Here is a 14,619-nt window from a genome sequence, read left to right on the forward strand (position 1 = left end):
TAAATATATAGTGTTTTTTATAATGTTTAGAAATATTAATATTTTTTAATTCAATGATAATCGTGATCATTTGACAGTATGTTACGCAATCGTTATCAAGTACGAAATTAACGAATTATTAATGGAACGGGTTAGGTTGGAGGAGAAAGAAAAAACGGGAATGTGACGAAAAGTTGTCTGCTTTTTTAAGGAAACTCGTCGATAAATGCCAGAAAAATGCTGTCTACACTGAAAACCTCAATAATATGGCGTTTCCTAAACGAAACAAAAGCCATTACAACGACTACCATCAGTGTAAACAATTATCAACATCGGAGGAGACTCAATACCACGACCCGAATTTTCTCAGATAGGGTAAATTCTTCAGTTGTTTTATAGCATAAAAACTACATTTTTGCAGTCTTAAAGGCCGCATTAATAGAGCGTTTTACGCCATTGTCAGCATTTTTCTTCTTGATTGAGTTTACAGGTGCGCACATTTCACCGTGTTAATTCAACTGAGCTCGCTGACGCAATAGAAGGATATTGATCATGTTCATAGATAATGGCGATTATCATTGTTCTTATTGTCATTAAAGTGGGTTACAAATGGTACGCTGATTTCACTGCTGTTAACTTTATTGAGGAAAAGTATTGTTAATTATCATTTTATATCAGTTTAAATGGTATATTCAAACACAAGGGCTCGGTTTTTGGATTGTGGAGTACGTTCTTTATTATCTGTTCCCAAAGTCAAAAATGATTTAAATTAGTAATCTTAAGTATATTTCTGTGTATTGCATTGAAAACATTCACCGAACCTCCTGTTTCAATAATGTTGAAAAAGTGAATTCAATATACATTAGGCCTAACAAAAAAAGTTGTGTGTTTCGGGTAACCCGACCTAACCTACAAAAATGGCCCGATCCTACCATTTTTAGACTGTTTTCCCCAGGCCGATTTTGCATGGCGGTACTGCCATTGAAGATCCCCCGCCATGCATCACACAGTGCCGCCATGTTTCCCGCTATGCATGTTTATTTCAAAGCAAAATTCTTTTTCCGATTATTACACATCTTAACTGTAATTAGTAGATATAAAGTTATCGTTTATCCGCTCAAACTTCAGAAAAACACTTGCACCCGCAGTGAGCGCAGTTAATTTCGACATCGATCTCAGCAATGGGGCACACGTGGTTTACGGTTTAAGGTCTTAGCTTATGATTAAGATATATTTAAACTGAGTTTATTAATTGCTGATTAATGCATAAATAGGGACGTGATTACTTCTTGTTTTAATATAATGTGCTTTTTTCGACATCTCCGCCATTATCGAATGTTGTGGATTTTCCAAGATCTAAAAATAGCACAATGTTCACTCGATGGTGTTAGCTTGGATTCGATATGCTTGAACTCTTTATTTGCCGCAAGGATATTGGAAACTTGAAAAAATGTACACAATAAAGAAAAAAAAACTACAGTTATTTGCAGAAATGCACGGAAGCGATGTCACATGACTAGAAACATCGTATATTGTATGCCTATTAAAATGATTGACTGTGTACAAACATGTAAACGGGGAAGGGGACTGGTGTCAAGATATCACAGAAACTTTCATATGAACCCCCAATTTAAACAAGAAATATTAACTGCCCAGAATAAGTTGAATCAAGTTTGATGTAATTGTATGGACTTGTTCTGCCTATTTCTTGTTCAACACCCCCCAAAAAATCTCTTCTATAAGGAGTGGGAGTGGAGTGGGACAGAAGCTGATGTTGAACTGCCATGTGAATCTATATTTCTTGTGTTTTGTGAAAACTTGTGAGGACCAACCTCTTAAAAAACTGATTTTGAAAAATTGTATATTAAATATACACAGATATTAAATATAATTATGAATTGAAATGATACTTGTTGATGTAGATTTCATGAAAATGAATCGATTATAGTACATATCATGTAGTACGTTTCATCAAATGGTTATATTATTACGCACAGTGATTTTGCCGGCTTAGGCGCTTTAATGCCGCACAGCGCACTTACTCTGACAAACTTCCCCCTATGCTTCAAAAATTTTCTGGGGAAAACACTGTTAGATGTCTGATTTTATCCGATTGTGAATTTTATCTTATTTCCAATAAAAATTACGTTTTTAAATATAAAACAAAGAAACATTCTTATGATTCATACAAAAAAAATATGATAAAATAAAAAAAAATCCCTACCTACCTACCTAATTTTTTCATCAGTGTTACCCTAAACACACAATTTATTTTTTTAGGCCTTAAAAAGAAAATAAAGGGACAGCACTTGCCATCTTGGAATTATAGGGGTACAACATCCTTGGTTCAAACTATGTTTTAAACAAGTTCTCCAATTTCCCCAATGATATCTGGCAAGATTTAGGTTGAAAAATGATCAAATGACTGTCAGACTACATCTTTGTGTTGCATAATAAATGCATTGTATCAAAATGTACTAGATACTTGCCAAACTTATTGAAAGCAATGAAAGCTGATGCAAACTCTCCATGTAATCACTGAGGAGATCAGAAAGCATATGATAAATCAAGAGGAATCAAATGGAGAATTCATGTCACTCAAATCTAAACTTCTGTTGCTCTTGATAAGTTTGGCGAATACCTAGTACAATTTGACATGATGCATTCAGCACGTCAAACGTGGTCAAATGATAGGGATAAGTCATTTGATCGTTTTCCAACATATCTTGGGATATTCTTGTGTCTTGATTGAATGAAAATCAAATTATTTTCAGACAAACATGATTAGCTCAATAGCTGCATATAAAATGGATTATAGGATGTTTCCTGCTGTACAAGCAGTTGTTTTTAATCTTTTTAAAACTGTTAGAATATTGTGGATGTATTCAGGCTTCAAAGTAAATGCTTTCTATGCATTATTATGTCATAAAGGGCATTATAAAAAGAAAAGGACCATATTCAGTAAATGCTCATTGATTTATTTTAAGGTATATACCGGCATGCTGTTGTATCATTACTATTTCTGACCATCATTTTTCTGGGATTAGTTAAATTCACAGTTTTTAAGAGGATATATTTCATATTTATTCAAAAATTGCTCTCACATCAAATTAAAGTTGTCAATTTTCTTATTTGTAAAATAGAAATTTGATTTTGTATATCAATGCTATACAAAAAACATATAAGTTGATGTTTAATTGAGGAATATTGAACTTAAAGTAATTGTTAACAAACACAGCATATTTATGTTTACATCCAATGAAATCTTATATTGTACTGTAATTGTTCAGTTCTATAGAAATATTTCCTATTGCAACAGTTGTGTGCATTGAGCAGAATGTATTTGATATTTGTAGGAATCTGTTACCTTGACAACAGCCAAACAGTGGACTCACAGTGTATGCCTTTCATTCACCAAGTTGTTTATTTATGATGGACTTGATTTGGGTCTATGGTCTATAACATTATTATCCCCTTTTTTTTACACAAAGCTTTATCATAGCATTGCGCTTATATTTCAGTAATCACTTTTCACATTCCAGAGAAGTGTACATTTATTTAATACATGTACAGATGATTAATACTTGTACCCACAATTCAAATTATGCATTTAATTTGAATGAGTAAATGTCCAATAAGAAACAACATTTGACCTCACTTTCTAGATTTTACATGTTATATTTTCACTTTAACAGTTTATTTATAAACTTTTAAATAATTTAGTTCTTATATAATTTAGTTCTCAACTTCATATTTTTGCTTGGAAATCCATTACCTTGAATTCAACACTTTGGATATTTTATTGCAGTTCAAGTTAAAATGTTTTAGAGTTTATGTATTATATAGAATTTGCAGTATATTTTGTGTATTGTAGTAAGTTCTAAAGAAGGATTGGAGATAGTCTCAACAGCTTATTAAGGCCTCTGTCCCCACCCTACTCCCACCTTTTGCTTGACTGTGACATTAAATAGTTTAAAGGAGTATACCCCTATTGATTTTTCATTATCATTAATTTGTTAAAGGTCAGGGGTCAATCAACTAAGGTTGAACGAAGATATTGTGTTTTGAAAATCCTTTGATTGTCTGCTGAGTGCCTAGTGAAAAAGAAGAACATTTTCAATATTGCTACATGGGAACCATGTTTTTTGTTCAAAAATAGAATTGAGACTTTGGGGGTAGTATTTTGTGTTTATTTGTAAAAAAAAATATATGTATATATATAAATGAAATTAAAGAATGAATCTGCAGACAGTTTATTTTTATGATATATACCAGGTAATATTATACAGTATGTCGCAAACTCCTTTTGTCCACATTTGTGAACCACTGAAGTTGATTATCTTGCTTACTTTATAATCTGTGTTATTCTCAATCATATATTTTATTGATATCCAGTATTAATCAGAAGAAATCTATTTCTATTTGTATCTGAGATCACAAAAAAATCTAGGTAACTCCATGTCAGTTTTTTGATTATTCATAAACATTGTTTGATTATTCATTTATTTACAAAATATCCTTCAAGTAACACAAATATAGTTAGATCTCTCCATGTAGATCAGATTGACTTTAAGGTCTGTGATTTTATGATTGCATATATAGTATTTTGAAATTAAAATGGGTCTTGAATTTTTGCCTCATTTGATATTTTCAGTCGAATATAATCTTGATGGGCAGTCCAGGAAGTGGCAAGTCTACAGTCGCTCGTATCTTGGCCAAAAAACTCAACAAGCCTTCAATTGACATTGACAATGACATCCTGGAACCCATGTGGGGCGTCAAGATATCGGAAAAGGTAATACTTCATTCAGTCAGGAGTATGTTTTGTTTTACTTTTAAATTTCAATAATTAAAATTGGAAATTGTGAATGTATAGTGTTGGAGTGAAATTTCATGTGTTTTCATATCTCATTTCAGCTAAAAGAAAAGGGATCTAAACATTTCATTGAGGAAGAGGGCAAAGCCTTAATGACTGTTAAAGCAGAAAATAGCATAATATCTCTCACTGGGTCCAATCCACTACACGATGAAGCCATGCGATACATCGCAAACACAGGTTACGTTATTTTCTTAGACTATCCCGCTAAAGGAATCCTACAGCGGCTGCATAAAATGAAAATAGACAGAATTGTGGGACAAGAAATTGGAACTCCATTAACAGATATTCTTGAACATCGGCAAATGACTTATGAACAAGCTTACGACATTCGAATTTTGTGTGAGGAAAACGAGAGTCCGGAGTCTGTGTCAGAGAAAGTGATTGAAGCTTTAGCCGTTCTGGAAGAGGATCAGGGGTACGTGTCTACGAGACAAGATAAAGACTCTGTGAGTGTGCAAGAAAGAACATCGCTAGGCGAGATTCTGTTACAGGGCCTAGCTCCCGACGGAGGTCTGTACGTGCCCGCGCTTCAGATTCCGTGTTTATCCAAGGGTGAGTGGAGTCGCCTGGTGAACATGAGCTATCGAGATCGAGCTCTGCGGATCATGGAGAGGCTCATCAATCCGTGTGATCTCCACCCATCCAAGCTGAGACTCTTCTTGGAGCGAGCCTACAACAATGAGACGTTCAGTCATGAAAAAATATTCCCAGTCAGGCACTTAAAAGACAATCACTTTCTGTTGGAGCTTTTCCATGGACCAACAGCCTCCTTTAAAGATGCAGCTCTGCAGTTGATGCCTCAGATGTTTGTGGATGCTTTACGGCATAATGAGTTTAAAACAGACAGTAGCAGGTGGGTATATTCTGTAATGGGTTTATATTGTCATTCTGAACCATTTTACATTTTACATACTAAGTAGCTTTCATCACTCAGAGAATGTTATACACTGTAAAGAAAAAGCTATGTACCAAAGATGAAAATATTTTAAATAGGTCCATATTCTGATCACGTACAGTGTAGTAAGATTAGATCAATTGTACATTGATTAGATTCTATTATACAATGTCTAATATTATTGTCATGTACCATATGGTGAGCCAATAAAATTATTGAAAAAAAAAAAAAAAGATTAGATCAATTGAAATAGATGACTAATGTAAATAGGGTTTAAATGATGGCATTCTTTCTTGGTTGATACACTGCAGGTGCATTAAAAGCTTTAGATTCTCTTAGCATGTTATTTATGGATTGTAAAATATTTAAAAGAATTTCTGTAAACACAATGAATATTGGCAGTAACTTTTCTGGTTTTGATGTGATAGGTACATTATATTAGTGGCTACCTCCGGAGACACAGGAAGTGCCGTACTCGACGGATTCCGCAGACACGCAGGTACTGTGAATACCAATACAAATGTAATGTGTTCATTCCATCCAAGGCATGCATCAACAATTCACCAATATCAACATCATTTCAAAATGTTAAAATTAAGATTGTGATTTAGAACATTTTGTTTGTTAACTGAATTTTAAATTTCAAGAAAAAGTCTGGATCTTTACATTTTCCTTTTGTCTTTACTTAATTTAAACTCCGCCATGTTTTTCCTGTTTTTTCTAACTATACCTTATTGTGTTGTTACAGAGGGCAGTGGAGTGGGTGTGATTGTCTTGTTCCCTGAGCACGGTATCAGTGAAGTCCAGCGGCTACAGATGACGGCCATGAGTGGGGGCAACGTACAGGTGTTAGGTGAGACGATTGTTTGATGTGAAAAATATAGTTACCTGTACCTGTACTAGTTAGGTGAGACAATATACAGGTGTACTGATGTGTAGGTGTGATGTGAAACATATAGTTACCTGTACCTGTACTAGTAAGGTGAGACAATGTACAGGTGTGATGATGTCTAGGTGTCAGGGATGGGGTCAATTACAATAGAAAGTAATTAATTAAATTACAATTACTTGCTTAAATCCTTCAATTCAATTACCATTACCATTACAAGAGTTTTCAAATGTAATTAATTAAATTACAATTACTTTGCAGATGTAATTAATTAAATTACAAATTACATTTTCATCAAAATTTACTAAAACCATGTTGTACTGGTAGCTACAACATATAAACATTGAAGGGGGTATGTCTATAATGTGAATAAAATTTTGTCATAATCAAAATACTTTCCCTCTTTTAGAATTTGCTAACTTCTCTGAAAGGTAACGATTTTTGGAAAGAAAAAAATATAAATGTGGTTTTAATGTTTATTTCAAAATGCAGGTAAACACAATATGGAGGTGTCCCATACATGTACCACCTTGATATTCAATAAACATTTAAAAGTAATATCCCCTACCCTACACCCATCATGTCAACTAAAGTATTTCCTGCATGCTGTTATCTAAAACTTTCTTCTTTGCATATATATCCACTATTTTTTCTTTATAATTACAGGTTAATATCAGGTAGAGGGCAGATTATATTTGTTATCAAAACACAATTCAAACCTGTTGTTTTATACCTAATTAAAGGGAACACACTCTGTGGACATGTTTGGCATCTAAAACTTAAAACCCATTTGAAGCCATACATTTTAGCTCTATGTATTTTAGGCTATCAATTACAAAGCATGACTTGATAGTTTATATAATTTAGATAAAACTGATTTTGTTTGTAAATTAAACAGTTATTTTTGTTTGACTTATTCAATCATTATGACAATTGACACGCTAATTATTCCAATAAGAATGAAAATAAGTTTTCTTTTTAAGAAAATAGATCAAGCAAATCATCAAATACATGTGCTTAATTAAATTTGGGAAAACTTATAATTAAATATTGAATCACTGAAAAAATTCATTTTGAAAAATATTTAGTATAATGAATATGATAATAGTTCAATGATATTTACTTCTCTTCCTAACTTGACCTTGTACCATCGATAGTGTGGGGAACAATGGGTAGTGAACAGTAGGATATTTATATGAACATCAGTGTGTAATTGAAAGTAATTGAAAAGTAATTGGAATTACATGCCCTTTTTTAAAAGTAATTAATGAAATTACCATTACATGTAATTGAAAATTTGGTCAATTACACATTACTTACAATTACATCAAAATTTGTAATTAATTACACTCAATTACCATTACAAATTACCATTACCCCATCCCTGCTAGGTGTGATGTGAAACATACAGCAGTTCCTTCCAGAATAAGGTGAGACAATGTACAGGTGATATGTCTAGGTGTGATGTGAAACATACAACAGCAGTTCCTGTATGAGTAAGGTGAGACAATGTACAGGTGTTGTATAAAACCCTTACAGTACTTGTACTGGTCTAGAGTAAGAGATGTACACTGTTTGATGTTGGGTGAAATCTTGTTATTTTTATGTGAAAGATGTATATAAACTGTAACATACTGTGTCATTGTATTTCTTTATGAATATTTTATAGATAATCCCATGCTGAAGTCTTTCTGCTTTGCAGACATTGACCTTGTCTTTGAATCAACCATGTTATTCTTCTACTAAATTTTCTCTTGGAGCATTCCATTTGGCGCTAACTTTAACTTCAAATTATGTTTTTCTGTTTTCCATGTATTAAAGGCAACATTAACTTTGTAATTCTTGTAAATGATTTTTAAGAGTATTGCATTGTTTATCTATTTTCCCAGGAATTGACGGCGACTTTGACTTGTGTCAGGGGATGGTCAAGCGGGCATTCCAGGACCAGGATCTGGCCAGCTGGTTGTCTAATAATGGCAACTTCAGACTTAGGTATAAAAAGTAAGGGCACATAATATAACACTTTCTAACATTATAATTTGAACTGTGGATTCATTGAATTTCATATGGGTCAATTTTCTTGGGTGTCTCATTAACATGCCTATAAGAATGTCTTTTTGTGTCAGTAATATGCCTGAAAAGAAAAAATGTTTTTATTTCCGGGGGGGGGGGGGGGGGGGGGGGTTCAAAAGGAAATTGGTCTGAAAACTGAAAAGATTACAATGTTACATGAAATTAATTTTGTCATCGAATAGGATCGAAGACTGTCAGATGAGGGGTCAGGGTTTCCAAAAGTTAACATTTACTGAGATAACGGATTATGCTTCCTATGAATACATATATTGACTATAAAATGGTTGTTTTAAATGATTTACAGCGTATTATGATGAATGTAAGCACCAGTTCCCAAGTATCTTAATTAATCTTCAATTTTGGTTCTGTACATGCCCAGGTATATTATGCGTACACATTTTTAAAATAAAAATACATCTAACTTAAGTACCAGTTGATTTGGCCATAAATTTTACCAATTTTTTTCATTGAAAAAAAATTGTGTACAGTGCATCAATATTTATGGGCATGTAGTTTCATGTGTAAGGGGGTATCCTATAAAACAAAAACCAAGCCACTGTGAATAATAATGATTCCACAGTATTCAACATTAAAAATCTCAAGAAGAGGTAATTCTTTGTTTGATGTGTTTTGATATTTGCTTGCTTGCTCTGCTTTCATAAACCCCATTCATAATTTCATTATATTTATTAAACAAGAAAACTTGGGAGATGTTATACTTGAGCGTGCATTTAATTTTTTTTAAATCATGCACTAGAAGTCAAGTTTAATATGCTTTGGCACGGTTTGGGCACAGGTGGCTTAAGTGTATCTATCTATTGGAATCCTGATTGAGAGGTGGCACTGCAACTTTTTGCAAAAAACTACTATGCTACATGTACATGTATAAACTATTTGATTTTGTTTTAACTTTCATCTCAGAAACCAAAATTTATGTTGTAAATCTAGAACTCTACCCTTTTAATTTTGTTGTTACTTTCATCTTAGAAACCAAAAAAAAATGTTTTTAAATCTGGAACTCTGCCATTTGATTTTGTTTTAATTTTTATCTTAAAAACCAAAAATAATGTTTGTAGGTTTAGAATTCTTTTATACTATTCTTCTTGGCTATTTGCTAACTCAAATGTAACCCATTGAAATAATGTTATCTCGTGATTTCCTTACTGATTTTTGTAAATAATCATATTTTCATGTAAATACATGTAATTATATTTTTATTATTGAAGAAATCATGTACAGAAAATCTGTTGCTGCAACAAACAAACAAAAAACTACTGATTATTAACAATGTTGCACATCAATTTGATTTATGAAAATCCGTTGTTGCTTTAACAACTTAGAAGTACATGAAATTCATAGCTTTTTACTTATTAATTGATTTTTATTTATGACAAAATAAGAATGTAAGCTATTCCCTCAAAATGTTGCTAAAAATAGATTTAACTGCATTGAAGTGGACATGAAGCATTTGCACTTGTGCATGATGAAATATTTTTTAGAATAGCATTTTAATATATATATGAACAATTTGACAGTGCTGCGAACTCCATCACTTGGGGTCGACTCCTGCCTCAGATAGTGTTCCAGGTGTCGGGCTACCTTGACCTTGTGGAACAGAAGGTCATCTCCCTTGGAGACGAGGTGGATGTATGTATACCCACAGGAAACTTTGGAAACATACTGGGAGCTTTTTATGCACAGGTAAACTTACTGGTACTTCAGGCTCAAAAAGCGGTGTTGTCCATTAGTGAAATCCTTTGTTTCTATGCATCCAATTCCCATTGCTGAGTTTTCGCTTTAGATTTTGAATGATTTTAAAAAAACTGGCTTTGTGTTAATATTTTGATTTTTTCTTGCAGGCAATGGGAATTCCATTCAGGCGACTTGTATGTGCATCCAATGCCAACAACACTCTCACAGAATTCATCAACTCTGGAGTGTACGACATCCGATCCAGACAGATCCAGAAGACCCAATCTCCGGCCATTGATATCCTGAAAGCCTCCAACCTGGAGCGCTTCATCTACCACAAGTCGGACCGCGACTCTCAGCTTGTACGCAAATGCTTCAAGGAGCTGGAGGAAAATCAGTGCTTTGAAGTTTCTGGACAGGTCTGTAAAGAGGCTCGATCAGATCAGCAGTAGAACTTAATGTCCACTTGGTGAATCAAACAAAACTGCTTAAGGTGGTATGGGACATCTGTCAATATTAATGTGGATTAAAGTACATTATAATAAGAATACTTTCACTGATTTCAAATTTTCAAATTATTTCACCAAAAAATAGGTTTTAAATTTTTTTTGAAAGGTAAAAATTTTATAATCCCCAGCAGGATTTGAACTCATGACTTAAAGATTCGTAGTGAAACCTCTAATCCACTGCGCTGCTAGGTGACAATTACGGGAAAGAAACTATTCATGAAATTAAACTTGATTTTATTGTTTATTTCGATAAATAGTACGTACGTCACAACATGGAAGTGTCCCATACAACCTTAATCAGGTATAATAGTCAAAAGTTTTGCAGAGCCTGTTGTTTGTAGAGATGAGCTTTCTATTGTTTTATGATCCAAGATGGAGTTATAGACATAGAATGTGGTTGTATTGGCAAAAAGAGGTTTTGAATGATAAGAAGGAAAACTTGGGGACTGAATGACTTATGTGTTTTGTTATAGTAAAGGAATGAATTCAATTTATGCTCATATAAACTAGGTTGTGGCAGTTTACAAATTTCCAACCCAGTTTATATGAGTATAAATCTAGTAGCTAATTCATCCCTCCTTTATAATTGCATATTTTGCCACTAAGTTTGATGTAGGTTATATTCTTAGTGTGATTACATAGTTACATCCAGAATTAAATTGTTATTTAGAATACATTATGAATTTTTTAGGTGAAATATTCAGATTATCCCAATATTTTAGGACTTATAAAAGCTTTTTTTCTATTCAAGTCAAGCAGGTTTCTTGAATTTACCTTCTGATTTTCAGCTTTTGGAAGACATACAGAAATCCCTGGTAGGAAAATGGTGCTCAGAGGCTGAATGTGTCAACACCATTAAGAACTGTTTTGAGACAACGGGTACGTAGATAAAAGATGATCATTTCAAGATAACTAATGATATACGTAATTCAGGATTCATTTCAGAATCTTTTTTTTTTTTAGAATATTGTAGATTCCTAATTAAACATGTGGAATTAAAATCTGCATAAAATTGAAAGAGACAACCTTTGCTAAATTTAAAGTCTCGCTATTATTTTCTGACAGTTGTGAATTATTTGATAGTATAACCAAGGGTTTTTTGCCCACAATTTAACATTCTCTTTATTTGATACAAAACAGCAGAATCATGGAATTAAGTACTTACATAGAATAAGGAATGTACGAAAAAATAATAAGTAAACCGAAATTTCAGCTTTTTGTATAGAAATTTCCTTGATTTTCGGCTTAATTTTGTTTGTTTGATAGGATACTTGTTGGATCCACACACAGCAATTGCCAAATTTGTGGCAGATCTTGTCAATGATGTAGATGTGCCCATGATCATCAATGCCACGGCACATTATTCAAAGTTTGCCCCCCAGGTTTTGAGAGCCCTGGGCCACAAAAAAGACATCAAAGACAAGAGTATGTCGGAGCTGTTTGATATGGCTAGCAAAATCACTGATTCTCCCAGCATGCATAGCAGGTTAAAAGAATACATCAAGTCTTCAGATGTCAATGAAAAAGTTTTGAAACCAAATTACGAGGATGTAGAAAGAGCGATCAAAATATTTTCACATAAAATCTAGATGATGTTTGTGTATTCTGCTCTCCTTTTATTCTCGGCAAAAACTGCAAAGTTTTGTTTGAATGAGACCCAATTTTAATATGTTGTTCTTCATACATCTTCTCAGTGAATTGTAATCCAACTGATACAGTGTATATTGTGTACAGACTTTAGTAGCTTTCCTTCTCTCTGATTTGTAAACTCTTGTAGAACATACTTGTGTCAACGTTTGTATTTTGACGCAGTATTGAAAGAGACTGAAGTGCCATCCTTTATATATACATCTTCTTTTTTCGTGTATTGTAATTGTGTACAGCGTATCTGTGCTGGACTTAAGGAGATTTGATAGTGAAATACATGTTATATAGTTTGAAATAACCAAGAAGTTGACATCATTAGCATGATCTTCAAGTTATAATTACTGTGCTCCCAAACAAAGTATGTTGCCTATTGAAATATTTTTCTCCTTAAGTACTGTACAGAAATTTGTATTTAATTGTTTTGATTTTGTAAAGGGGGGGTTTATTGGGTGGATGAAACCATTTGTAGTTAATAAGTGCTATACCTTTTTATTTAAGCTATTCTACTCGGTATTCTCATGTATTTTTAAATCATGAGTGTCAACAGTGCTAACATTCTAAATTTCACAAGTTTTTGATTTTTATCCATTAAAACATGGCAGACAGAACTTAGATATACATGTACAGACCCATGTTTTATGTTTACTTTCTGTTGATTTCCTAAAAGCACTTTTAAAATATAAGTCTCAATTTATAAATTATTCAGTGTTTTATATCTCTTCATTAGTCGTAAGATATTTGCACTGATGAAACAGCAGTGGTCTGTTTTGTCTCAGAATCATGGTTTGATAATTCTGACTTTGTGGTTTAAAAACATATTACACTTTGTTGTGTTATTTCAATTTTGTAAATTGTGGGAATGTAAGGAAATGAGTGAAAGATAGACAATAAATAGCTTGTAATCTGTGTCCATTGTGTTTTATATGTAGACATTGATTGTTCACTGATGTTGTGGCTACCTGTAAATGGATACACCTCAGTATGTTGAGAGAACCTTGAGTTCATCAACTTCATGTAAAGCAAAAAATGCCATCAACACATGTTGTCATGTGAAATAATATATAATGAATGCTAGTAATTTGGCATATCTCAGCTTAACCAAACCTTGAAGAACAAAGTATGAAAACATAGTCGCATAGCAATGTTTTGTAAGGTCACCTGAGTCTTCGAATGACCAATCGCAATTGGTTTTCTTCACTTCGATCATCATTCCTAAACAATTTTAAATTTTTAACTTCTTCTTGAAAACTACCAGGCCAATTGTTTCCATTTTTGGTTGGAAGCATTTCTAGGTTAAGAGAAATCTGAAATTTACGACTTTACCACCCCAGGGGTCTCTTGAGTGGGGCTAAATATGCATTAAAGGCAGATTTTTCAAGTTCTCTATATACTCCCTTTCTTATGAGAGGGAGACTATCCATGGTTATACAGTCTATTAAGCCCTCTACATATACTGTGAAATTCACCGCCCCTATGATAGGGATTCAGGCCATAGGATGGGGCCAATATAGCCATATAGTGAATTTAGAACTGGTAAATCTTAAAAAATCTTGTCTAATCCCATATTCATGTATATTTGAGAAAAACTAAATGCATGTCGTTAAAGTCTTCTACATAAATTGTGAAACTCATGGCCCCTGGGCCAAGGATTTAGGCTGTAGGGCAGGGCCAGTATTGTCATAAAGTGAAAGTGTATTAAATCTTCTTTTCTACTTGCATACATAAATGCATGATTATAATGTCCATGAAGGTCTCTACCTAAATTATGAAAATTCATGGCCCCTGGGTCATGGTTCAGGCAGAGTCAATATATGGCCATAGTGTGAAAGTGTATTAAATCTTAGAAAATTTTCCTTACTCCTATATATATATGTCATATACATTTGAGAAAAACTAAATAAAATGATAATGATGTCCTTAAAGCCCTTGACTGTGGAATGTGAAATTCATGACTACTGGGCCAGGGAATCAGGCCTTAGGGTGGGGCCAATAGAGCCATTTAGTAAAAATGTATTACTGTATATCTTACAATAAGCTCTGTTCAACTCCCATTATA

At 33.2% G+C, this 14,619-nt stretch overlaps 1 protein-coding gene across 3 annotated transcripts; it reads left to right on the plus strand.

Moving 5' to 3' along the window:
• The first annotated feature begins 126 nt into the window (after positions 1 to 126).
• LOC128158072 (threonine synthase-like 1) lies at positions 127 to 13,471 on the plus strand. Of its 3 annotated transcripts, none has more exons than XM_052820767.1 (11): positions 127 to 354; positions 3,336 to 3,377; positions 4,634 to 4,774; positions 4,897 to 5,711; positions 6,182 to 6,252; positions 6,502 to 6,606; positions 8,532 to 8,643; positions 10,251 to 10,416; positions 10,575 to 10,826; positions 11,705 to 11,795; positions 12,183 to 13,471. In XM_052820767.1, exons 1-11 carry the CDS (start codon positions 217 to 219, stop codon positions 12,503 to 12,505), a joined length of 2,256 nt encoding a protein of 751 aa, XP_052676727.1. In that variant the 5' UTR covers positions 127 to 216; the 3' UTR covers positions 12,506 to 13,471. The 3 variants fall into 3 exon arrangements, with proteins under 3 accessions (XP_052676727.1, XP_052676728.1, XP_052676729.1); XM_052820768.1 differs by having other exon boundaries at positions 8,532 to 8,634; XM_052820769.1 differs by lacking the exon at positions 3,336 to 3,377.
• The last annotated feature ends 1,148 nt before the right edge of the window (positions 13,472 to 14,619 follow it).

Source organism: Crassostrea angulata, chromosome 8 (assembly GCF_025612915.1).
Source record: "Crassostrea angulata isolate pt1a10 chromosome 8, ASM2561291v2, whole genome shotgun sequence".
In the NCBI taxonomy this organism is placed as follows: domain Eukaryota; kingdom Metazoa; phylum Mollusca; class Bivalvia; order Ostreida; family Ostreidae; genus Magallana; species Magallana angulata.

Excerpts from the sequence above, each read along its gene's own strand:
- LOC128158072 (XM_052820767.1), top strand. The coding sequence starts at position 217 with ATGCTGTCTACACTGAAAACCTCAATAATATGGCGTTTCCTAAACGAA. Across the intron at positions 6,607-8,531 it reads GGGCAACGTACAGGTGTTAG|GAATTGACGGCGACTTTGAC; the intron begins GTGAGACGATTG and ends CTATTTTCCCAG. Across the intron at positions 10,827-11,704 it reads GCTTTGAAGTTTCTGGACAG|CTTTTGGAAGACATACAGAA; the intron begins GTCTGTAAAGAG and ends TCTGATTTTCAG.